Below are 22977 nucleotides of genomic sequence, written 5' to 3'. Positions count from 1 at the left end.
TTTTTTTTTTTTTTTTTTTTTGCTTTTCTCCCCCCCCTTTTTTTTTTTTTCCTTTTTTTTTTTCTTTTTTTTTTTTTTCTTTTTTAAAGAAAAATAAAGTGAAAACAGCAGGTGGGTTTCATGTCCTTCCTCCTGCAGCAGGCGGGGTCAGGGGTATGATCACCCCCTCCTCCTTTTCCTTTTCCTTTTCCTTTTGGAAGGGCACAGCCCCCCCAGGCAAACCCTGCACTCGTGGGGCAATGCCAGGCCCGGAGCCCCCCCTGTCCCCACCATCCCACCCCCAGAAGGTAAGAAAAGAGCTCAGAGATGTCGCGGTTGCTTTTGGTTTTTCTCCTTTGTTTATAGACTTAAAAACGCAGAGGTGATGGAGGGAGAGCTTTGGGCAGAGCCTGCACAGAGGGAAGGGGCAACCCGGCCTCTACTCGCATGCAATGGGGGTTTGGGGGGGCCCTGCCTGTCCCCCTCCCGCTGCCGAGTCCCAGGTGCCACAGCCAGGGCTGAGCTGGGGCAGTTTCTTTTTTTTTTTCCTCTTTTTTTCATCCATCCTTTGAAACACAAATAAAAACCCAATAAAAAGTGAACACCCCCCCCCGCCCCGCCTCCCCCACGGAGCAGCAGCCGCCTCTGTAAAAATCAATAAATACCCTTGAGCCCCCACTGAGCCCCTGGGGTGTGGTGGGGGTCACCCACAGCCCATGCTGGGGATGCCCCTCTCTGCTCTCACCCTGTCCCCTGGGCCGGGGGGCAGCACCAGGGGCAGGCACCGGGCACCCCCACCCCTCTGGGGGGTATTTTTGGGGTCCCCGGGGCTGATCCTTCCCCCCAAACCCTTGGGCTGCCACTCTGGGGGCCCCCCAGGAGGAGCTTGAGCCCCTCCAAAATCCCCCTGCTTCCAGTTTAGATCCCAGGCTCCCTGCAGACCTTGTGGGGAGGGGGTTTGGGATTGAGGAGGTGACTGCCCCTCCCCAAACCGCCCCCTGGCCAGGGTGGCACCGCTGGGGACACCCAGCTCCGGCCCCTTCCTGGCGGGGACATTCCCGGCCGGATGAGAGGCTTATTGCTTGTAAAACCTCGGAGAGAGGGGAGAGCCAAGGTGCTCCGGGGGCTTCAGCAAAGTCCCTCAGCGCTGACCCCCGGCCAACGCTCGGCTTCTCCACCGTGCCCCGACCCCCGGGGCTCCCCCAGCCCAGGCCCTCGCTCCCGGGAGCCGGGGGGCTCGGCCACCCCACGCTACCGGACCCCCGTGCTGAGGTTACAGCCAGGGGTCCCCACGCGCCCTCCTGGCCTGGGCCGGGACCCCCTTCCCGCACCCGGTGCCGGCAGCAGGAGGGGATGAAGCCCTGAACCCTGCTGGGGGCCGAGCCCCCCCTGTGCCGGGGTCTCTCCCCTTCGTGCTGGGCCTAGACCGTGCTGTGGTCGGGGGAGGCATCACTGGCAGCCACGGCCACCGTGCACTCGGGGGTCTCTCTCTCGGCCGCTTTCCTCAGGTGCCCATAGAGCCGCTCCTCCAGGCCGCCCGCGATCTTGTCCATCAGCTCCGAGCCGGAGCCCAGCCCCAAGCACCTGCCGGAGCCGGGGCAGTCATCGTCCTCAGGGGGCTCAGAGCCAGCCTTGGGCTCGGGGGCCGCCTCTCCGGGCTCCTCCACGATCACCTGGATCTCGGGGTCAGGCAGCGCCGGGGCAGGGGGGACCCCATCGGACGCCTCTGCTGCCTCCTCGTCGCCGGCGCTGACGATGCGGGGCAGGGGGCTGTGGAACCGCGAGTCCAGCGGGTAGTTGGCGCTGTCGCCGCGGCGCAGGGGCGTCCGGTGCCGCTCCAGCGCCGGGTACCGCACGCCGGGGTCGCTGAACTGCTTCGTGTGCTGCCACTGCTTGCGCAGGTGGGTGCGGGAGCGGTGCTTGCCCCGCAGCGGGGACTCGTCGAACTGGGGGTCGTGGCGCACGAAGGCGTTGAACAGCGCGTCCGTCTTCTCGTCGATGCTGTAGTCCCGCCGGGGCAGCCCCTCCCGGCCCGGGAACATCTGCCCGTACGGGGACCAGGCCAGGGGGCTGTGGGGACGGAGGTGTCCCCCCCCACCCGCTGCGCCCAGGGTGGTGCTCCCGCCCTCCTCCTCTTCCTCATCTTCCTCCTCCTCCGGCTCCCTGCCCTCAAAGCTCTCGAAGATGGTTCCTTTCCGCCCGGCGCTGGTGAAGCAAATGCGCTTCTCGGAGGCTGTCTGGTCCTTGGGGGGACCCTCCTCGCCCCCCCGGCTGGGCGCCTCGATGGAGGCGTAGCCGCTGTCCATCTGCAGCAGCTTGCGTGTGCCGGGCTCCGACTCCTCCGCCTTGGGCCGACCCCAGAACTTCTCCTCGGGGCCTTCGGGCTCATCCAGGGAAGGGGAAGGGCAGGGGGGCACGCCGCTGGCGGAGGACACGCTGTCCCCTCCGTCGCTGCGCACCGAGTCCTGGTCGTTGCTGCGCTCGGAGGCCGCGTACAGCTCCAGCGAGGCGCGCAGGCTCCAGATGTCGTGGTAGGCGCTGGGCTGCTCGGGCACGCTGGGCTCGCCGGGGCTGCCCGCGCCCCCCTCGCCTGGCTCTAGCCTGCGGGCAGCACCCCGGTGTCACGTCAGGGACAGACCCCGCAGGTGACGGGCAGGGATGTGCCAGCCCAGCCCCTGCGGGCTCCACAGCAGCGCCGTGGGGCCACCCGCTCCTCCATGCTGTTGCCAGCACCGTGCCCATGCCCCAACCCAACCCAACCTCCCCATCACCAGCGCCCCCCAGACCCCTCACCCCGGACCCGGTTGCCCCACCAGAGCCGCAGAGGTGGGAGCACCCCAAGCCCAGGGCAGCGCGGGATCCCTCGGTGCCTTCCCGGTGCCCGGCTCACCCATCCCCGTCCCCTCTTATCTACTGAAAAATACCTGCCGAGAGAGGGTGGGGGGCTGGCGGGGGAGGGCAGGAAGGGGCCCCCCGCGGGGTGGAAGGACACGTCGTCCGTGTGGGCAATGTACTGGATGATGTCGGTCTGGTGCGGGTCCCGGTCCTCCTGGTCCATGCTCTCGCTGGCCGCCCGCTGCCTCTGAAACTGCCGCCGCTTGGGGGATCCTGGGGGGCGCAGGGCAGGGCTGGGGGCACAACCCAACCGGCAGCAGCAGCCCCCGACCCACCCACACGTGTCCCCCCAGCCTGCACAGCCCTCCCGCTGACCCCCACCTCTGGTGTCCAGGCTGGACGCGCGCTGGGTGCTCTCCAGCTTCCACTTCTTGATCCTGAAGTAGGGGCTGGCCCCGTCCAGGCTGGCGTGGCGGCGCAGGCGGGTGAAGAACTGCAGGACGGTGCCCTGGGGAGGGGTCGGGGGGGGCTCCCCGGGGCCGGCACTGCCTCCCCCAGCCGCCTTCCCGCTCCTGGGTGCTGCTGTGAACTGGGGGGGCCGGGGGGGCCGTGAGTGCCCGCTCGGACCCAAGCATGCCTCCCCAGCCCCCCCGCATCCCACTCGGCTCCTTTGTCAGAGCTGGGCTGCAGCAGATGCACAAATGTCCCCCGGGGCAGGGAGCAGAGCCTGTTTCTAGCTGGATGCCCACGTCTCTCCCTGAGCCCTGGCACGGAGCGAGGGGGCAGGGATGGGATCCGGGGGAGCAGGGAGGGAGCAGGACAGAACCCTTGGGAGCCCCTTCCCCTGCCCAGTCCCGGCCCCCTCCGCCCCAGCACTCACCGAAGGCCCCTCCCCGGAGTCGGAGGAGGCGGACGGGCTGGCCTCTGTGAAGCTGGTGTCCACGGTGGAGTTGTAGGTGTCCCCGGGCAGGGCAGAGCTGGGGCCCACGGCATGGCTGGGGAGCACTGGCCGGGGCAGGGCTCCCGCGGGGGGCTGCAAGGCAGAGCACGCTCAGGGGGTCTGCACGAAGCTGGGGACAAAGAGGGGCCCCTGCACCCCAGCACCTCCTGGCTCTACTTCCAGCAATGCCCCGAGACTCCCACCCTGGGCCCAGCAGTGCCTCCCTGGGGTGCTGCAGGATGCCTGGGTGTCCCATCTGTCCCTCGGGCACTGAAAGCTCACCTGGAAGATGGCAAGACCAGGCTTGGGCGGGGGCAGGCGGGGGGTCATGGCCAGGCTGTTCTCGCTGGATTCACACTCGTGGATGGTGACAATCTTGAGGGCAGGCGGCGGGAGGTGCAGGTGAGTCAGGCGGGCGTTCTTCAGGTGGTGGAAATCCCCCTCTGTCAGTGTGTACCTGTGGGACAGCCGGGTCAGGAGGGGCAGCCCCAACCCCCTGTCCCCCCCTCGGCCCAGAGCTTCACCTCCTCCCCTTCTCCTGGGTTTTCTTGCCCTGGTCAAAGAGCGCGGCCTCGTTGAAGGAGACGCGCCGGGCAGTGGAGGAGCTGGAGGACAGGAACCTCTCACTCTCTGCATCCCGGTAGCTGGAGGATGACAGGCACTCAGGGTCCTCCGCTTTGCCAGTGATATCTGCAGAGAAGGGGGTCAGCAACCAGCTCCCCCCACCGTGCTGTACCCCAGCTTCCCCAGCTGAGCCTTGGCAAACTTGTTGCACTCATGGCCTCAATGCCAGCCAGGAATTCCCTGCTCCCAGCTGCCAGGGATGGACAATGGAGGGCACAGGGGGTGTGTGGTGGTCACTGCTCCCCTTGGGAGGGCCCAGGAGCTGCCTCACCCCCCTCCCCAGAATTCAGGATACAATTTGGGGGGATGAGCACAGCACCCGTGTCACTCACCCTGTGCCTGCTGCGAGTCATCCAGGTAAGTGGTGTTGGTTTTCTCGGGATCATCGCTGGCTCTGAAGGGGGAGGAGGGTCAGAGGTGCCCGTGCCAGTCCCCCCGACCCTCCGTGCAGTGCCACACACCCCGGGGACAGCAGAGTCACCCCTCGCCCACCTGGAGTGCCGGCGATCGGCCTCGCAGCAGCGGCGGCAGATGATCAGGATGCCCGAGAGCAGGACCAGGGTGCCCCCGATGAAGATGGAGAGCAGGGCGAGGAGCAGCACGTACCCATCCTGAGGGGACACCTCGCCGGGCACCGCCTGCCCGGGGCCGAGGGGCTGAGCCCCGGCCCAGCCCGAAGCTGCCCCCGCCGCGCTGACGCCAGCGCTGCCCCCGGAGCCGCCGCCCCCCGCCGCCCCCGGGCCCTGCCTGCACCACGGCAACGGCAACCGGGGAGGCTGAGCCGACCCAGCCCCCGCGCCGAGTGCGAGTGGGAACCGGCTTGGGGATGGGGATGGGGACGGCGAGAGGACCCCCAACCCTGCCCCAGCCGGGGGAGAGGGGCTGATGCGGCAGCAGCGCCCAGGCCCCCGGACCCCCCGCACCCCCAGAGCATCCCAGCAGGACACAGAGCACTGGGAACTGTCACCCACTCCCAGCGCTGGCAGAGCAGGGGGTGACAGCGGGGCTGCTGCCGTCCCCACCCGAGCGAAGACGCCAGCCCCACGGAAGCCACGAGAATCCCACAGCTCCGACCATGAATCCCCCTTCCCACGAGAATCCCACAGCTCCCACCATGAATCCCCCTCCCGCGGGACCCCCATGCTGGCGGCTCGGGGAGGGGCGCCAGAGGCAGGCAGGGCAGGCAGGGACAGGCAGCACTCACCGTGGCGCTCTCGGTCGCGTTGTCCCAGGGTGTTGGGTCATCGCTCATGGTCTGTCCCGGCCCGAGCGTGTCCTGGGGCGGGGGGAGACGGAGGGAGGCACCGGCCGGGACGGTGGGGCCGGGCCGGGGGCGGCAGCGGCGGCTCCTGCCCGGCCCCTGCCCGGCACCGCGGTGCGGAGCTGCCGGGAGGGACCGGGAGGGAGGGACCGGGATGGAGAGATGGAGGGAGGGACCGGGATGGAGGGATGAAGGGAGGGTGTGCTCAGGGGAAGGATGAAGGGATGGAGGGTGTGGTCAGGAGCGAAGCAGGGATGGACGGATGGAGAGATGGGGAGGAGAGGGCAGAACCGCTGCCCCTCCCCAGGGAGCCCCTGAGCCCCCAGACTCGTGTGGGCACCACCCCCGGCCCCGCGAAGAGGCGGCCGCGGTCCCCACGCCCGGCTGGGGCCGGAGCCCCCAAACCGTGGCCAATGCCAGGGGCCAGAGCTGGCCAGGGGGGTGAAATCCCTGCCCCAGGTCGGGGGTGACACCGCGCTGCCGTCCCCGGGGGCCAAACGCAGCCCCCTGGGGGGGACCCCTGCCCGCGGGAGCTCGGGGGGAGCCGCGCTGGGGCTCCCGGCAGGGACGGGGGGCAGCGGCCGCCCCACAGCTCGTGGCGTGGGTGTCGCCGGAGCGCGACGGGTGACGCTCGTGAGTCATCCCGAGAGCGGCTCCGTCACCGGGCTGTCCGCGCGGGGGGGGGACACCGAGGGGCCGGGGGGACCGGGCCGAGCTCCTGGGGACCGAGAGCCGCCGGGACTGGGGTCCCACTGCCCTCCTCTCCCCTCCTCCGCGGCCTTTGGGGACCCGGCAGGGACCTCATCACCCTCCCGCGTGTCTGGCCCTTCCCGGGGGCTTCCGAGCTCCAGCTCCCGCTGCGAGGTCGTGTGTCCCCTCCGTGTGTCCCTCTGTGTGTCCCTCCATGTGTCCCCTCCGTGTGTCCCTCCGTGTGTCCCTCCATGTGTCCCCTCCGTGTGTCCCCAGGCTGCTGAAGGGGCTGATCCGGGTGGGCAATGCTGTGTCGGGGACCCCCAGAGCGGGCAGGGGTGGGCGCTTGGAAGCCGCTCAAAATTAGGTCAGTGAAAAATGTGAATGGAGCCCGTGAAGGGGTGGGGACTGTCACTCGTGGGGACAGCGCAGGGGTGGCCGTGTCGCAGCTGGCAGCGAGGGACAGCGATGGCTGAGGGCAGCCCTGGCATAGGTCGGGGTATCAACCCCTTGGAGGGATATCGGGGTGATGGGGGGCTCCCGAGGCAGAGACCCCCCCGTTCCTACACCGGCCCTCACGCCTCTCCAAGCTGGTGGGACGCAGCACGAGGTGAGGGGACCCACCCTGAGACCCCCGAGAAAGGGTAAAGGGGTGTGGGGGGGTCCCGCTTCCGACCACATGGGGGGACCCCGGGCGAGGGGGCTGCGGCTCCACGCGGGATGGGCGCCCCACGGGCGGGATCCCTGTGGGGCACCCTCAGGCCCGAGGCAGGGGGAGCGGGGGGCCGGGGGGAGCGGGAAGAATGTCCCTCCTGTTCCCCATCATGGAGGAATCCCGTCTCCATGGCGACCCGACAGGAACAGGACGGCCATTGTCTGGAGGAGGGGGCCGGTCCCCGGGCTGTCCCCCCCGGGGGGGACACGGGGCGGGACCCGCGGTCGCCGCCAGTGCCCGGGGCGGGGGCTCGGGGCCGGGGGATCCCGGTGGTGCCGCGCCTCCGCACGTGGGAAGGGGTGCGGGGGGCGGGCCGGTGCTGCTCCCCACGCGTGTGTGCGACCCACGGGGGCCGGCTGGACCGGGGCTGGGCTGGGGCCGTGGCGGGGAACCCGCTCTGCCCCCCTGAGGCTGCAGCCCCGCGCCCCAGCCTGGTGACAGGGATGCAGTCAGGGATGTGGGGCGGGGATGGAGGCAGGGATGCGGGATGCAGGCAGGGATGCGGGATGCAGGCAGGAATGTGGGGCACGGATGGAGACACGGATGGAGGATGAGCGACGAGGGATGCGAGCAGAGATGTGGGACAGGAATAAGGGATGCAGGCAGAGCTGGTGACAGGGCTGGTGACAGCGAGGCAGGAGCCCCCGGGACCTCTACGCGCGATAGGGAGTAATGGTCTCCCCTCGGCCGGGCCGGCTCCCTATGTCGCGATAGAGGCTATCGCGAGGCGCCGGAACCAGACACTCACCTACAACCGAGACCGGGGCTCCATCGCCGCCGCTGCGCTCGGTGCGGCGGGGCGGCCCCGGGATTTATGAATGAACCGGAGCCGCCCCCGCGCGGCGCGGGCGTCACGTGGGGACAGGGGCTGCCCCAGCCCTGCCTGCACCAGCCCTGCCCGTACCCCCCGCTCCCCTGCCCGTACCCCCCGCTCCCCTGCCCGTACCCCCTGCTCCCCTGCCTGTCCCGCAGTCCTGTCTGAGTCCTGCCTGCGCCCCTTCCCGCACCTCTGCCTGCACCGCTGCTTTTATCCCTGCCTGACTACACCGCTGCCTGCTCCAGCCCTGACAGCGCTCCTGCTCGCATCCCTGCCTGCACCAGCCTTGCCTACACCAGCGCTGCCTGCACTCCTGCCCTCGCAGCTGTCTGTACCAGTCCTGCCCGCACCATCCCTGCCTGCATCCCTGCCTGCATTCCTGCCTGTACCCCTGCCTGCATCCCTGTGCCCACCGCTGTCCCGGAGCCGCTGGGGCACGGCCGGACCGGGCCCGGGGGCGCGGCTGCCCCTCGGTGCGGAGGCGGAGCGGGCCCCCCCGCCCAGCACCACGGCACTCGGCGGGCACGGGAGAGACTACAACTCCCATAAGGCCATGCGGTGCAGCGCGCTTTTCCTCCGCCGGGCGGCGCGCGGGGCGCGTCGGGAGCTGTGGTCCGCCGCCGTCCCGGCCTGCCCCGCGCCGCCGCCGCTGCCGCCGCCGCCGCCATGGCCGCGATGTTCTGCGCTCGCCGCTTCCTTCGCCTCGCCCGCCCCTCGCTGCCGCTGCCCCCCTCCCGCGGCTATGCCGATCCCGCCGCCGGCGGCCCCGCTGCCATGGCCTTCACCTTCGCCTCACCCACACAGGTATGCCCGCCGCGGCCCCGGTCCCGGTGCCCCCGCCCCCGCCTCGCCCGGTGTCCCCTGAGGGCTCGGAGCGGGCGGGCCGCGGGCGGTGCTGCTGCCACCGCGGGGCTGTCCGCTCCCGGGGGCTCTGCGCTTCCCGGGGCACGGCCGGGCTGTCCCCGGGCTGTCCCCGGCCCTGACCTTGGCCCTGACCTCGGGCCTTGCCCGCCTGCCCGGGCGCTCGGTCCCCGCCGCAGCGCTCCCGGGCCCGCCCGAGGCCGCTCCAGCCCCTCCAGCCGCGCTGCCGGACCCGCTGTGGCTGCCGGGCCCGGCCTGGAGCGGGACACGGCCGGTCCGCCCCCGCTGTGCCTGCCAGGCTGTCCCCGGGGCAGGGCGCTGGGGACAGGGACAGCCCGGCAGCGTGGGCCGCAGCGGGGACGGCAGCTCCGGGCTCCCCACGCGCTTCCCAGGCTGCTCCCGGCGCCTCTCGCCCACTCCCGACTCTGTGTCTCCATGTGCCGCCTCCCCGCCGTGCCCCTGGCAGCTGGGAACGCTTCCCCAGTGCCTTTGCCAGGAGCTCTCCTCTGGAGCCCGGCTCTGCTCCCACCCTGTGCAGGTGCAGCGTGTCCTGGGCACACCCTGAACCTGCTGGGAGCTGGGCTGCTCCCTTGGGATGGGCTCTTCCCTGGGCTCTCCATGCCCCCGTCCCTGGTGACTGTGCTTTTTTTTTGTCCTCTTCATCCATGCAGGTGTTCTACAACGGTGCCAACGTGAAGCAGGTGGATGTGCCCACGCTGACCGGCTCCTTTGGCATCCTGGCATCCCACGTCCCCACGCTCCAGGTGCTCCGGCCAGGCGTTGTCACAGTCCACGCCGAGGATGGGACGGCCACCAAGTACTTTGGTGAGCGAGGCAGGAGGAGCTGGGGAGGAAAGGTGTGCGTGGGGATGGTGTTCTTGGCGCTTTCACAAGGGAGGCTCTGCCCATCCAGGTGTGGCCTGGTGCACTTCCAGGGATTTCTGCTTTCCCAGCCTGACAGGGGCTGCTGGAAGCTGATGTGGGAGCCGTGGGCTGGGGTCAGGTCTTGGTTGTGCTCAGGTTTTCTGGGTCCATCCCCTGCTCCAGCTTGCCTTGGGGTGGGAGCTGAGTCCCTGAATGCTGGAGATGTGACGGGAGGGGGCTGAGGATTTGTTCTGGGAAAGGGTGGTCAGGGTGCCAGGGCTGAGCCCCTGGCTGAGCCCCACTCTGTGTTGTGCCTCTCAGTGAGCAGCGGCTCTGTCACTGTCCACGCCGACTCCACGGTGCAGGTGCTGGCAGAGGAGGCAGTGACCATGGACATGCTGGACCTGGCTGTGAGTACCCAGAGAATTCACCCACCCTGGTGGAGAAATTGCTCCCCTTCTCTGCTCTGGGGTCCCTGTGCCCAGAACCCAGGGTTGTGTCAGCACCCCCACTACATTTTGGGATCAGAGGCTTGGGGCTCCTCCTTGGTGAACTCTGGAGAGAGGGAGCTCTGCAGTTGTAAATCTCCACACCATTTCCCACCCCTTGGACAGACACTGACCTTGTCCTCACCTCCAGAACAGCTCTTCCCTGCTGATAAGGTGTCTGGGGCCAGCACAGCTGTGTCTGTAGCTCTGTGAGGCTCCCAAGTCAGTGGGTCCTTGGCATCCATATGAAGGACCAGTGGCTGCAGGGGAGGGAGGGAAGGACAGTCCCCTCTCCTGCAGTGTCTCCCAATGACACACATTCTTTCTGCCCTCATGTCCAGACTGCAAAATCCAACCTGGAGAAAGCTGTGTCAGAGATGGCAGCAGCATCTGATGAAGCTGCTAAAGCAGAAGCTCAGATTAAGGTAGAAGCTAACGAAGCCCTGGTAAAGGCTCTGGAGTAAATCCAGGTGAGGTTCACCTGCAGCCTGGCTGAGCATCCAGCCCTGCCCTAGGGCCTGCTGGGCTGGGTGAGGGGATCTGCCTTGCTTTTGGGGAGCAGTGACCACAGCTGTCCCTTGCCAGGGTCAGGCCTCAGCTCTGGGGGGGCTCATGGGGGTCCCCAGCCCAGAGCTGACCTGGGGCTGTTGGTGGCAGTGGGGCCTGGGGTTGGGCTGTGACACTGTGGGGTCCAGCCCAGCTGTGACACTGGAGTTCAGCCCTGACAGGGGTGGGTGGACAGTGCTGGGACAGACTGGGAGCTGTGGTCACTGCTGGGGTCTCACTGGTTCCCAGGTCCCCACTGGGCCTGGCCATATCTGGAGGCAGAGCAGGAATGCTGGGCCCCACAGGGAGAGCAGCACGTGATCTCTGCCACACACACTCCCACTAAAGACAGCTTCATTCTCAGGGGAGGTGAGGCCAGGCTCTTACCTTGTGGCCTCTTTTTGCTCTGCCCTGCACAGACTGTGCCTCATCCCTTCCCTTCCCACGTGCTGGCAGGCAGGAATTGCAGCAGTGTGTGCTGAGCAGGGCTGTGAGTCACTGACAGCCTCCAACGGGCTCAGCCTGGAGCACAGGAGGGCAGCAGCTCCTGCTCTCTCCTGATCTCTGATCCAGGTGCTCTTTGGTCCTGCAGAGCTGCTGGCTCGTGTTTACTCACAGCAGTTGCAAAGCTGGAGTGGGGCCAAGCCCTGGGATTGGGATTTGCAGCTCAGCCGAGCCCACCCCGCGCTAACCTGACCCCACTTTGTGTTTTGCAGGAATCCCACTGTGGATGCAGAACTCCCAGCCTGTACCTGTTCTACTCTCCAGCTGTACAGATGGAGCAGGACAAATGGAGGTGGAGAAATGGTTCTGATCAATTAAAAGGAAATGTGACCCCCTCTTGTGGCACATCGCCTTCTTCCCAGGCAGCAATTGCAGCTGCAGCCAGGAGCAGTTCCCAGCTCCTGCCCCAAGGCAGATACACCCTGGGAAGGGGTCACCAGCACTTCCCTGGGGTTTGGCTGGGGAGATTCACCCCTGGGAGGTTCATCAGACAGATTTATAATCCCTTCCCTGTGCTCCAGCCACCTCCATCTCCAGTAACCACTTGGACTGTGGGATTTCAGCAGCACAGATCTGTTCCAGAGCCGTCCTGTCCCAGCACTGGCTCTGCCTCGGCCTCAGGAATCCACATTGGCACGGCAGGGCTTCCCACAGCTGGACAGCAGCTGCTGGGCTCTGCCCCATCCCCTGCTGCTGCCAGTGGCACTTCCTCTGCTCCTGGAGATGGGCTTGGTGTGGAGAGGGAAGCAGATGCTGTGCATGGTGGAAATCTTTCCTGCTTCCGTTCGTGCTGGGGATGGCTGGAGCTGCTCTGCTGAGCTCGGTGCTCCCTGTCTGAGGAGGCCACCCGGGGTTCCTCAGGGCTCCTCACAGCCCAGAGAAGCAGGAAAGGTTCACTGGGCTGCAGCACCACTGGGAAGGGGCAGGTTTGGGCAAGGGGACAGCTCTGCCTGTGCCAGGGATGTGTGTCCTGCCATGTGTCCTGCTTCACCAGCTGCTGCCGGGCCCCTCACTCCATGCCATCCTCCCACGCCTTTCCAGAGGGATTTTGGGTTTCCACTGCTGTGCAGAGCTTCCGTCCCTCCCTCTGCGTGCCTCTAATCCCCTTTTCCCTGCGGTGTTCCAGCCTGGGAAGCTGTGTTGGCTGCCTGTGAGGTCAGTGCTTGCCACTCCTGCGTGCCCTGCACAGCTCCCGCCGCTCTGCGCTCGGAGCAGGGCACGGCTATTTTGGGCACTGCCACCCAGGATGTAATCTTGGCTGCCTCCTCTTCTCACCACCACCTCCTCCCCCTCCTCTCGCTCACTCTGTCTTTCTCTCCCCCCCCCCCTTCACAAGTGATCAAAAATAGAGCCTGTGGTGTTAAATTTCTCACTCTGTGGCTTATTAAAAGCCTCCGAGTGCCTGACGCGGAGCCTATTTGAAGCTCAGCCGACTTCCAGCTCCTGAGCTGCTCCAGTGCCTTTTCCCCTTCCCCTCTCACCCTCCCATCCTCTTTTTTTTTTTTTTTTCTTTTTTTTCCTTAAAGGTCAGACATTGCACTGAGCATAAGCAAAGCTTCAGACTCGGAGCTGTACTAATTAAAACATCTTGGGAATTACTGGGGCTGGCCGGCTCCCTTCCCTCTCCCGCTGCCCCTCTCTGTCCCCAGCTGCTATTTCGGCTGCGTGAGCCTCCCCCAGCACACGCAGCCGTGCTGACGGAAGGTGGCTGCCTCGGGTTTTTCATCTAATGGAAGAGCGTTGGCGAGGCCGGGAAGCTGGGGAAACGGCCAGCTGCTATTTTTAGGACTGGGAAAAAAGTGTCTCCGTCAGCGTCCTCTCACCAGCTCTTCCCACTGCCTCCCGCCAGCGCCAGGGGAGCTGGGGGGGGCCGAGGGATCCGGTCCTGCCCCCTCTCAGCTGCCCTTGGCTGGGTGCTCCACAGCCTGATACCTGCTGGGACTTGTAGGCTGCATTTGTGGGGAGCAGGGGGGGACCCTTGCATGTCCAGGGACTCATGGATGCAAGGACAAGGTTTTGTCCTCAGCCAGGACAGGAGCAGCGCTGGGCAGGGACTGTGGATGCCTGGCTGGCAGCATCATAGCCCTGCTCATCCTGAGCTGCACTTTTGGGGGTGCAGGGCCTGTGTGGGTGGATGCCTGTGCACTTTTGGGGGTGCAGGGCCTGTGTTGGTGGATGCCTGTGCTCCTCCACACTCTCAGGCCAGCCTGCTCCCTGCAACCTCGGCTCTGAGCCCCTCTGCCTCCAGCCCTTCCCCTCCATGCTCATTATCTGGCCCTGCAGAGCCACGTTCTCCTCCTCCCCTGGCTCCCACTGCCCATGCCAGAGCCACCGTCAGTCACGTCCTGCTGGATGCCACAAAAACGGGCCTGACTGGCTGCAGGGGATGTGTGGCTGTGGCTGCTGCAGAGGCAAAGCCCTTTCCTGCTCCCTGCTCACTGTGCAGGTGCTGCAGGGATGAGCCCAGCCTGGGGGCTGGCAGGGAGGTGGGGGACAGACCTGGTGTGGATCATGATGTGATTTCAGCAGGTCACCCTCCTCTCCCCTGCCCTTTCCTGTTCCTGGAGTGCTGGCACCTGCCCAGGGGCACAGCAGCCTCCATCTGTGCTTTCTGCCTCTTTTTGGGGTGATGGGTGCCGAGGTGCCCCTGCCTTTGGGTCCCTGCCCCTGCTGGGGCCATGCAGGAGCGGGAGCATGGGCGATGTGGTGGAATTATCCCCGGGACCTGTTTGTCTCCGGCTTTGGGCTGGGGCGTGGTGGGTGTGAGAGGGGAAGGGCTGCCCGGAACGCGGTGGGAGCGGGGGAGGAGGGCTGGCGTTGCCCCCCTCCTCCCTTTCCACCCAGGGCTCTCTCCCATGACTCGCATCCTCTGCTGCCAGATGGAGGGTGGGGAGCGGGGCCGGGAGCGCTCGGAAAGTGAAGCATCACGGATTCTGCCGGCGGCGTCGCTTCTCCGGGGGATGATTTCCGAGACGGGCCGGGTTCTGCCAGGCCAAATCTCCCGGTGCTGGCGGCAATCCCTGCGTTTGGCCGCGTGGCATTTCCCCGTCCCACCCAGTCCCGAATGCAGGCGAAAGGTTCCAGCTCTCCTCTCTCTCTCTCTCTGCCTCTCTGCAGGAAAAACAACCCCAAACCCCACCGCAGCCCTAGGAAGCCCCGCTCCCTCCGGGCTGACTCAGCCGGCAGAGCCGCCCCTTTCCCTGCCCAAACCTCGGCGCGTTGGGGATCCTGCCTGTCTCTGCGCCCCATCGGTGCCCACCCTGGGAGGTTGCCCCCACCCCTCTCACTGCCAGGGAGCCGCAGGATGCGCCAGCAGCTCCCTGGAGTTTGGGGACCACCCTGGGGTGCCGGGCAGCTCCCAGTCCCGAAGGCTCTGCAGACCTGGCCCCCTCCCAGCCCAGGTTTCCTGGGGCACATCCTGCCTACATGGAATCTGTGCTGCCGCTGGCCCCGGCGTGGGAAGGTCAGCGGAGGCTCCACACGCTGCGAGCACGGCCCGGAGCGTCCTTGGGCCACGCCGCCCTTGGGCGGCTCGAAGGCCGAATCCTCACAGCTTCCTTAGGATGGGGAGCGCGGGGGGGGGGAGGCGGGTGCTGCTGCTGTATAATGATTAACCCGGCCGCGTTAATCATTCCGGCCGGCAGCCTTTTTCCTCTGGGTTTCCAGCTCTGGAAAATGCTCCTTTTCCGATTCCCTCCCACGCACGTGGCCCCGCAGAGGGAGCGTGGCACAGCTCAGGGAAAACCCTGTGGGGAGGAGCAGGACCTGGCTCGGGGTCTGGCACCGGGATCTGGGGGTGCCCTGCCCCTGGGGAGCGTGGCCCCAGCGGCCTCACCCCCAAAATCCTGAGCGCCGGCGGGCGTTGAGGAGGGCGGGTGCTGCAGCCAGCACGACAGAGCTCGTCACGGTGCTCCCGGGCCAGCAGTGTCACACCGGCCACACAGCAAACCTTGGCCCGGGGCGCGTTCTCTCGTGGGGAAACTGAGGCACTGGAAGGTTGGGGAGAGTAGGAATGGGACACGGGAATCTCAGCCCGTGCTGCTGTGCTTGGCGATTCCAGCCCTGCGAGCTGCCGGGCTCAGGCAGGGGGCGGTGGGGGCAGCGCTTTGCCCTGGGGGTCCCAGGTGCCTTGGCAGGGGCTCGTTCCCCGGGGCCATGGGCACGGCCCTCGCTCAGGGCGGCCTTGGAGGCCACATGGCTCTGCTGGAGGTGGCCCAAAGCCGGAGGGGGCCGGAGGGGGTGCGTGGTGTCCTGCCGGGGGGTCCAGCACAGCCCCCTCCCACCGGCTCCTGGCCAGGGCCGTGACCCCCGAGGGGCAGGGGGAGCCTGGGGAGGAAGCGGCTGCCAGCTGGGCTCGATGCCGGCTACAAAGGCGGCCCAGAGAGCCCAGCGGAATGAGGTGGCATCCGTCCAGGTTCCCACAGTGGCCCTGGTGCAGAAAATACACCCGGAGCTGCTGGCGGTTGCCACAGCGATGGGCAGGGCGCCACGCCGCGCAGGGGGGCACGACCCAGGAGCCGGGTGTGCCCGCACGGGACCCCGGTGCCCCCGGTGCAGGGCGGTGGGAGCTCCGTGGAGCGGCGGAGCCGGGCGCTGGCAGGGACCAGCTCCTGCCCCGGCTCCCGCTGCCTCCGCCCGCCTTTGATGTGCCGGGACTTCGCCCTTGGTAAAGCTGGGAGGCTCCCAAGAAGCTCCCAGCTGGATCCTGGCATCCAGCACCCAGGTGCCTGGTGCAAGCCCTCCGCGAGCCCTGGGGCTCCAAAGCCGCTCGGTTCCCTTTAGCTCTGCTGCAGCGGGGGGCTCGGAGCCCCTGCGGGCTCCCCAGTTCCTGGCGGGGCCGGGAGGAAGCGGCTGCAGCTGGTCCCGGCGCTGGGGCTCTTCCTGGCAGGGCTGGCGCCGGGCTGGGCCGTGGGGTGGGGAGGGAAAGCCGGGGGGCCGGGGCCGCTGCCCTCCGGGATGCCCTGGCCTGCGGCAGGGAGGGGTCGGCAGCGCTTCCATCCCCATTCCCTCAAAGGCCGCCCCTCCGCCGGGTATAAATAGCAGGATTGAGGCCGACACTGGAGTCACTTCTGCCACCACCACCACCTTGGGTGTTCCTCCCCCCCGCCCCGCGGGACCTCAATGGGGTCATTGTGCACTGCGGACCCGCAGGGCACGTCCCGAGCAGCTGCTGGGCCTGACCGCGGCTGCCTCCCCCACGCGTCAGGGGCATCCGTGGGGCGCGGGGGTGCCCCCGCAGGGTCCCACGCAAGGAAGGGTCACGATCCCCCGAGCAGGGGCCGGCCAGGCGCGGGTGGGCAATGCCTTCGCACCATCCTCATCCCCAGCAGGCCGTGCCGGCCCTGCCGCCCCCTCCCTGCCCGGGCAGCGCCGGCAGCTGGGCTAATGACGGGGTGTGCCCGCCCGCCCCGGGCTGCGAGCGGCGCGGGAGGCTGGCTCCTGCCACCCAGCAAGACGGGGCCAGCCGGGCGCGGAGCTTCGCTGCCGCAGCCGGCGCGGCCACACCTGTGTGGGCTGAGCGGACCCCGCTCCCACCCGACACCTGCCCGGCCCAACCAGCTCCTGCGCGTCTCGGACAGGCCGCTGCAGGCAGGGCCCCCCGGGCCAGGCAGGTGCAGGAGGAGGGAGCACCACGGGACCTGGAGGAGTCGGAGCTCCGGGTGCCCGCGGGGAGCTCTGGGGACTGGAGGGGTTTTGAGCCCGCTTGTGCCGACGGGATGTCCCCATCCCTGCTGTCCCCGTCCCTGCTGTCCCCTTCTCACTTCCCCACATTGTGTGCCCCGTCCGGCCCCACATCCTGTCCTGGCAGATGGGCCCCGACCCCGGCTGGCTGCAGCCCCTCTGTCCCAGGTAGGGCACCCCAAAGGTGCAGGGTCCTGCCAGGGGGCTGCAAAATGCCTCCCACCAGCTCCTGCAGGCTTCTGGGGGAGGCGTGGGAGGGGCAGCATCTCCTGTGAGCAGGAACCCTCCGACAGGGCCAGATGTGAGCTGCTGCAGCCGCCTGCGGATGTGAGTGGGTGGGTTCTGGGCAGGGCTGCCTCCCGCGGGCCAGCACCGGCCCAGGTGGCCACGGCCTCCGACGGAGCTGAAGGCTCTTCGGGGAGCCTAAGGTTTAATGAGAGGCTGTCGGGCTCCCTGTGATCCTTCCGCCCATTATCTAATCGGAGCAGTGCATTTAGAGGCCACGGTGCAGGTGAGTCACTTCCCCAGCTGGTGCCTCAGTTTCCCCACAGGTCGGTCGGGCGCTGGGATGAGCTGAGCCCGGCTCCTCACAGCGCTGGGGAATGTGGCACAGTGGGTCTGGCCCAGGGCTGGATTCCTCCCTCGGCTCCCTGGGACACACCTGGACCCTGGGCATGGAACCTCCCTTGAGCCCCCACCTGGGCATGGGGCCCCGCTCCAGACACAGAGTCTGGCAGTGCCAGGCAGGGGCACTCACACTCCACGCACAGCAGATCGGTGGCTCCCAGCCCATGCCGATGGCACACACAGGGTCCAGCTCTTTTCCCAGTCAGGATTTCCTGCTGCTGTTCCCAGAATGGTCTCGCATCCGTGGGGTGATCCCGCACAGCCGGGAACCCATCAGCGCCGGTGCCAGGCACGGGAGAGGCAGCAGCAGCACCGGCGATTCCCCGGTAATTCCCCCCCCTCCCGGTGTCGGGAGGGCCGGGCAGGCGGCTCCGTCACCGTAAACAGGAACTGCGGCCGCGGGGGAGCGCAGGGGGCCGGGAAGGGAGGGGGTGCCTGCGCCCATGGCCCGCGTGTGGGAACGTGGGCGTGGGAGCGTGGCTGGGAGGGCAGCACCCACCGGGGCCGAGCGAGCCCCGCGAGTGGGAGCACGCCCGGAGCTCCTGTGCGGGCTCGGGCTGCGGGGTGAGCACAAGCAGGGGGTGAAGGAGGTGAACTCGTGTGTGAAAGGACAAGGCCAGGAGGAAGTGCCTCCTCCCGTCCCCATCCCGCCCGAGTCGGGCTTTCCTGGGGCACATCCTGCCTGCATGGATTCTGTTCCTCCTTCCCGGTTTTGGGGGTCAAGGGGTTGCCAGCCCTGCTGGGGGGGAGCAGGGAGGGCACTGCACCCACACCAGGGCTGTGTCTGCCCCATGCCGGGCTGGGCTTGGGGGCTGCCAAGGCGATGCAGGGTGGGGAGGTGCCCTCATCCCCGCCCGGGTGAGGCTCCCGCATTCCTGAGGCGGCTCCGAGGGGAGCCGGGGGCAGGCGCGGGGCGGGAATGCCGCGGCGCTGAGTGTGTTAACACACGGGGCTGAGTGTGCCAGCACACGGGGCAGCCGGGGGACGCCCGCCCCACGCCCCCCCTGCTCCCCTCGATCCCCTGCTGGCATCACCCCCGGCTCTGGGCACGGCATCCATCCTGCATGGTTCTGCCACCCGGTGTGCGTGCATTCCCAGGACTGGGGATGACGCCTCACGGTGAGATCAGAGGGCTGGAGTGTGATGGGGATGGGTTGGGATAGGGTGGGATGGGATTGGATACGGTGGAATAGGGAGTTACTTTCCCTCGGGTTTACAAGGCTGGGTCACCCCAGGAACAAGGTTCAGTGTGTATCCAAGGAGGCTCCCGAAATCCTGAATCCTTCCCCTCCCCAAGGCTGGCAACTCGCTTAAGCATTTATAATAATAATAATAATAATGATAATAACAACAATAATAACACCACCAGCAGCAGCTGAGCTGTCGGCTGACTCCTGGAGCCAGGATTTAAAACAAACCAAGAAATGTGGCAGCGTCTGGGAAACAGCCTCTGGCTCTGAGGGAGGGGTGTGGGGGGTCAGGGGGCACAGGGGGCACGGGAGGAGTGGGGGATCAGGGCTCTGCTGCCTCTTGGCCACACTGGGCAGGGAGTCTGTGCCCTGGGTCCCCCTTCTCACCTTGACAATTTCCTGCCTGTGTTTCCAGGGCTCCCCAGGCACAGCAGCTCTGGGGGGGGTCTCAGGGGACCGTGAGGGCCATGCCCAGGGGAGGGTGGGCACAAGCTGGCAGCGTGTGCCCATGGTGGAGGACCCCAGCACCTCTCCTAACCCCAATTCTGCCATTGCCAAAATTGCCACACCAGCACAGGGCTGGGGACAGGATGGCACTCGAGGGCTGTAGAGGAAGAGGGACAGAGGCAGAGCTGGGGCATGAAGCAGGACAGGAGATGGCCAGGAATGGGGTCCACAGTTCCCCCTGCTCATCCCATCACAACTCCAGGCTGAAGCAGGGCTGGGGCCCAGAGCTCTGCCTGCCCCCAGCTGAGGGGGCCACGGGAAGGGAGGCAGCGAGGCCGGGGGCTGGGAGCCACTGGGATGGGAGCAGGAGCTGGAGTTCAGCGTCCTGAAGGGGCCCGTGAGCTCAAAGAGCCCAGAATAGCCAGGGCTGACCTCATGGCAGCAGGGCCACGGCCCAGCACAGCCAAGTATGGCTGCACACCTGGGTGCTGCTAAATCCAGAGGGATTCGCCATCCTTCCCGGGCCCGTGGCCAGGTGGGTGAGGGCCTCTGGTGACTCCCCCCAGCCTCAGCTGAGTCACCCTGAGGTCTGGCCGGTGCTGGGGTCCCCCTGCTCACTGTGTGCCCACCCCTGAGTCACTCCAGGGGTGATTTCACCCCTGAGACTCTCCAGGCCCGAGGCCAGGGTGGGGGGCAGAGCCCTGCAAGTGTGGGGTGCCCCAGAGCCAGGGCACGGCAAGCAAGGCCAAGCAGGGCTTTGGCTGCATGGGGCTGGCAGCTGGAGTGTCCCCAGGCTGTGACGCCTGGACACTCTGCCAAAGGCCACCAGGACACGTCCCCGAGAGCTGGGAACACACAGAGCCGGTTGTGTGTTTCTAAGGACACGCCTGGGTGTTTACAGCCCCGCCAGCGTCACCGGCACAGGCACCGCCGTCCTGCCCAAGGACATCCGCGCCCGTCCCGAGGCCACCCCGAGCCCGCAGGCCTGGGGGGCTCCGCCGGGGGGTCCGTGCCCGGCGTTGTGTCGGGAGGGTGGAATCAGCGACTCCTCACTCGCGGCAGCAGCGCTGGCTCACCTGAGCACGCCTGGAGGCTGAGTCACCGCTGCCACCGTGAGCGAGGCTGAGCGGGGCTCGGGGGACCCCCGGGACCCCCATCCCAGCGCCGCTCCCACCGCCGGTGCCCCGGTGGGCTGGGCTGGGCGGGTGGAGGTGCCGTGGTTGGGCTGCACCCTCCTGCCGGGTGTGCCCCGCACGATCCCGGCCGCTGGCCCCGCGCCCGTGGGAACGCTCCCAGCTCCCACTGGCTGCCGCAGCTCCGTGCGAGGCCCCAGCGGGGCTGGGAGCCCCTTGGAAACCACGGAATCGCTCCCCTCCTCTCCCCAGGCGGAGGAAAAGGATCCCCGTCCCACCTGGGTTCCCCCAGGCTGCAGCCCGGCTTCTTCTGCAGCCGCAGGAGTGAGAAACGCCTCCTCTGCCCTCCTCTCCCCTCCTCTGTCTGCTCCGGAGCCGGAGTCAGCTCTGCCCTAATCCCATGACCCCGCGCCTGCGAGTGGAATGCAGAGACTTGCGATAAAAATCCCCCGTTTGCCAAAGCTGTGGAATCAGCCAAGAATCCAGCCCAAAAGGTTGGGGGGGGTGTGGAAAGAGAGAGAAAAGAGAGAAGCTGCTGCCCGGGGGCTGGTGGGGGATTTCCCCGAAGAAAGAGGGCTGGGAATTCCCTTCCTTCGAGGGAGAAAACTTCCAAGAACCAACCTCCAAAAGATTCGGGGCTCCCAGCCGGAGCCGGGGCCGGCAAGACACAAAGGAGCCAACACCACCACGGTCCTGCCCTGGCTCTGCCGTGCCACCAGGGCCCGTGGGAAGCGTCCCTGTCCCGGCGGGACCCGGGTAAGCCCCTCTCGTCCACCCCGTGGCCGCGCCGCCCTCCCGGCTGCGTGAGCCTGGGCGGGGGCTAATCCCAGGGCCCAGGTTAGCTAAGAGGATTGCGGGAGCTGCGTGTGGCCTGCAGCAGGATTTGTGTAGGTATTTGCTCGTCGGATCGTCTCTCCCCGAGCTGCTCAGCCGTGCGGGGTTTGGAGAACGCTCCCTCTGGAGACGCAGGAGCCTCGGATGCCGTGCAGCAATTATGCCCAAGTCTGCCTGTAATCTTTAACGATTTATTCCCAGGGCAACACAATAAACTAAACACACAAAATCCAGGCTGCTGGGAATCCTGGGATCTCCCAGCTTGTGTCTCTGGAGGCTCCAGATACCTTCAACCATGCTGAAATGTGCACACACTTCCTAAAGCACCAGCTCCTGGAGTCATGGGATTGCCAGAGGAGATGAGCTTCCTCCCAGGAAGGAGATGGAGCCGTGTGAGGAGGGTGGCGACTGGGAAAGGGGCTCTTCAGGGCTGCCAGGATGTGGGGAGATGCTCTGCCCTTGGGCCGTGGCTGCTTTGCCAAAGAACCCGAGCAGGCCGCACTCCCAGCCATGGCCACAATGTGCCCTTGTCCCTCCCCACGGATCAGGGCTGGGAGCAGACCCTGATCCCTGCAGGAGTGGCTCTGGTTCCCTTGTTCCTCCCCACGGATCAGAGCTGGGAGCAGACCCTGCTCTCTGCAGGAGTGGCTCTGGTGTGACACCTTGTCCCCTCCTGGTGCACAAGCCTGAGCTGTGGCAGGGCCAAACCTGTGGCCCTGGCTGTCCCCTCTCCTCGCTGCTCCAGGGCCTGGCCCCGCACGGCCAGCTGGGGATGTGGCCCCCCTAGGGGCGGCTTCGCAGGCCCGGGGAGAACAATGGCGCATCCCTGCCCCGGCCCCTCTCCCAGGGACAACAATGGCAGGAGCCGGAGTCGGAGCCGCCTGAGCTCATCTCCCCCCCGAGAGCTTGGAGGGGGCTGGGGCGGGCGGGGGGCCGTGGGCTGTGCGACAAAGGCTCCCTCCCAAGCCCGGTCTCTGCCTTGCACGAGTGGCCTCGCTCCCTCCCAGCCATCTGCACCCGCCCCAGGGGACGCCGGGCGGGAGGGACACAGCAGCAGAATTTTGGGGATTCAGAGAGTCCCCCCTTGGCTCCTGCAGCCTCACGGGTCGGGTCTTCCCGCTGCGGACTGGCCGCCAGATCCCCCCCTCCAGCTGCTTTGTGTCTTGGTGTGCCAGGGCATTGTCTGCGAAGGAGAGACCCGGCAAGGCAGCCTGAGGTCACGGCAGCATTTCCCCAGCACCCTCCCTGTGTGCACGGGGTGGCGCTGGCCCGGGAGGAAGCAGCTTCTGCCCCTTGGCACCCAGGGCACTCCGGAACTGGTGCCCACCACCCGTTTGTCCCTTGCTTGAAAGCCCTGTAGGGCTAAGTCTGTGTCCCTGCTGGGAAGTGCGTGGTTGGGCAGAGGGAATCCCTGGGGCAGGAATGGTCCAGCCTTGTTATTAGACATCAGAGAGTCTCCACGGGCAGCAGCTTTGACGCTTGGCTCCCGAGGAGAGCTCAGCCCATCCATTCCCTGCCCACGGGCTGACTTTGACCCACGGGGCACGCAGAGGGGGAAAGGTGTCCGGTCTGTCCCCTCCCCACGACCCGTGGAGAGCAGCTCGCCCCTGCCGTGCCTGCCTGGACCCCGGCAGGGGCTGAGACGCCCCCGGTGGGCTGATACCGAGATTAGAGGACGGCGAGTCGGGATCCCGGCAGCGGGATCCGAAACGAAGGGGGTAAGGGCTGGGACCCCCGTTCAGAACTGAGACCCTGGGGCAAAGAGCGGGACCCCCCGCGGGAGCAGGTGCGGGTACGGCCGGGGCAGGGGCCGTGGCCGTTGCCGGGGCCGTTGCCGAGGCCAGACCGGTCCCTGCCCCCGCCAGGCTCCACCCCGGGCGGTGCGGGATAAAACTTCGGGCACCTCCCCGGCAGCTCCGCGTCAGGGCTGCGCTCGGACC

General features: G+C 67.3%; 2 protein-coding genes across 3 annotated transcripts; one reads left to right on the top strand and one right to left on the bottom strand.

Moving 5' to 3' along the window:
* Positions 1 to 315: 315 nt before the first annotated feature.
* On the bottom strand, positions 316 to 7938 carry CBARP (CACN subunit beta associated regulatory protein). The gene is made up of 10 exons (XM_054650276.2): positions 7793 to 7938; positions 5583 to 5654; positions 4871 to 5016; positions 4711 to 4772; positions 4279 to 4444; positions 4037 to 4211; positions 3695 to 3847; positions 3196 to 3403; positions 2904 to 3087; positions 316 to 2580 (listed from the first exon to the last, which is right to left on the bottom strand). Exons 2-10 carry the CDS (start codon positions 5628 to 5630, stop codon positions 1401 to 1403), a joined length of 2322 nt encoding a protein of 773 aa, XP_054506251.1. The 5' UTR covers positions 5631 to 5654; positions 7793 to 7938; the 3' UTR covers positions 316 to 1400.
* Positions 6466 to 11459, top strand: ATP5F1D (ATP synthase F1 subunit delta). 2 transcript variants are annotated; one of them, XM_077191546.1, is made up of 5 exons: positions 6466 to 6939; positions 9394 to 9547; positions 9908 to 9996; positions 10416 to 10544; positions 11337 to 11459. In XM_077191546.1, the coding sequence occupies exons 1-4, from the start codon at positions 6859 to 6861 to the stop codon at positions 10536 to 10538; spliced, it is 447 nt and encodes a 148-aa protein (XP_077047661.1). In that variant the 5' UTR covers positions 6466 to 6858; the 3' UTR covers positions 10539 to 10544; positions 11337 to 11459. The 2 variants fall into 2 exon arrangements, with proteins under 2 accessions (XP_077047661.1, XP_054506250.2); XM_054650275.2 differs by lacking the exon at positions 6466 to 6939 and adding an exon at positions 8466 to 8665.
* Positions 11460 to 22977: the final 11518 nt, after the last annotated feature.

The sequence above is a fragment of the Agelaius phoeniceus genome, chromosome 29, assembly GCF_051311805.1.
Source record: "Agelaius phoeniceus isolate bAgePho1 chromosome 29, bAgePho1.hap1, whole genome shotgun sequence".
NCBI classification, from domain to species: domain Eukaryota; kingdom Metazoa; phylum Chordata; class Aves; order Passeriformes; family Icteridae; genus Agelaius; species Agelaius phoeniceus.
The sequence above is the reverse complement of the archived record's forward strand: the minus strand, read 5'-3'. Positions and strand labels throughout refer to the sequence as shown.

Bases quoted from the DNA above. Each gene is read 5' to 3' on its own strand.
- ATP5F1D (XM_054650275.2), top strand. From the start codon at position 8,528: ATGGCCGCGATGTTCTGCGCTCGCCGCTTCCTTCGCCTCGCCCGCCCC. The intron at 8,666-9,393 runs GTATGCCCGCCG...TCATCCATGCAG, and splicing joins CCTTCGCCTCACCCACACAG to GTGTTCTACAACGGTGCCAA. The intron at 9,997-10,415 runs GTGAGTACCCAG...CCTCATGTCCAG, and splicing joins TGGACATGCTGGACCTGGCT to ACTGCAAAATCCAACCTGGA.
- CBARP (XM_054650276.2), bottom strand. From the start codon at position 5,630: ATGAGCGATGACCCAACACCCTGGGACAACGCGACCGAGAGCGCCACG. The intron at 5,017-5,582 runs GTGAGTGCTGCC...GGCCCCGGGCAG, and splicing joins ACGCGACCGAGAGCGCCACG to GCGGTGCCCGGCGAGGTGTC. The intron at 3,404-3,694 runs GTGAGTGCTGGG...CGGCCCCCCCAG, and splicing joins ACTCCGGGGAGGGGCCTTCG to TTCACAGCAGCACCCAGGAG.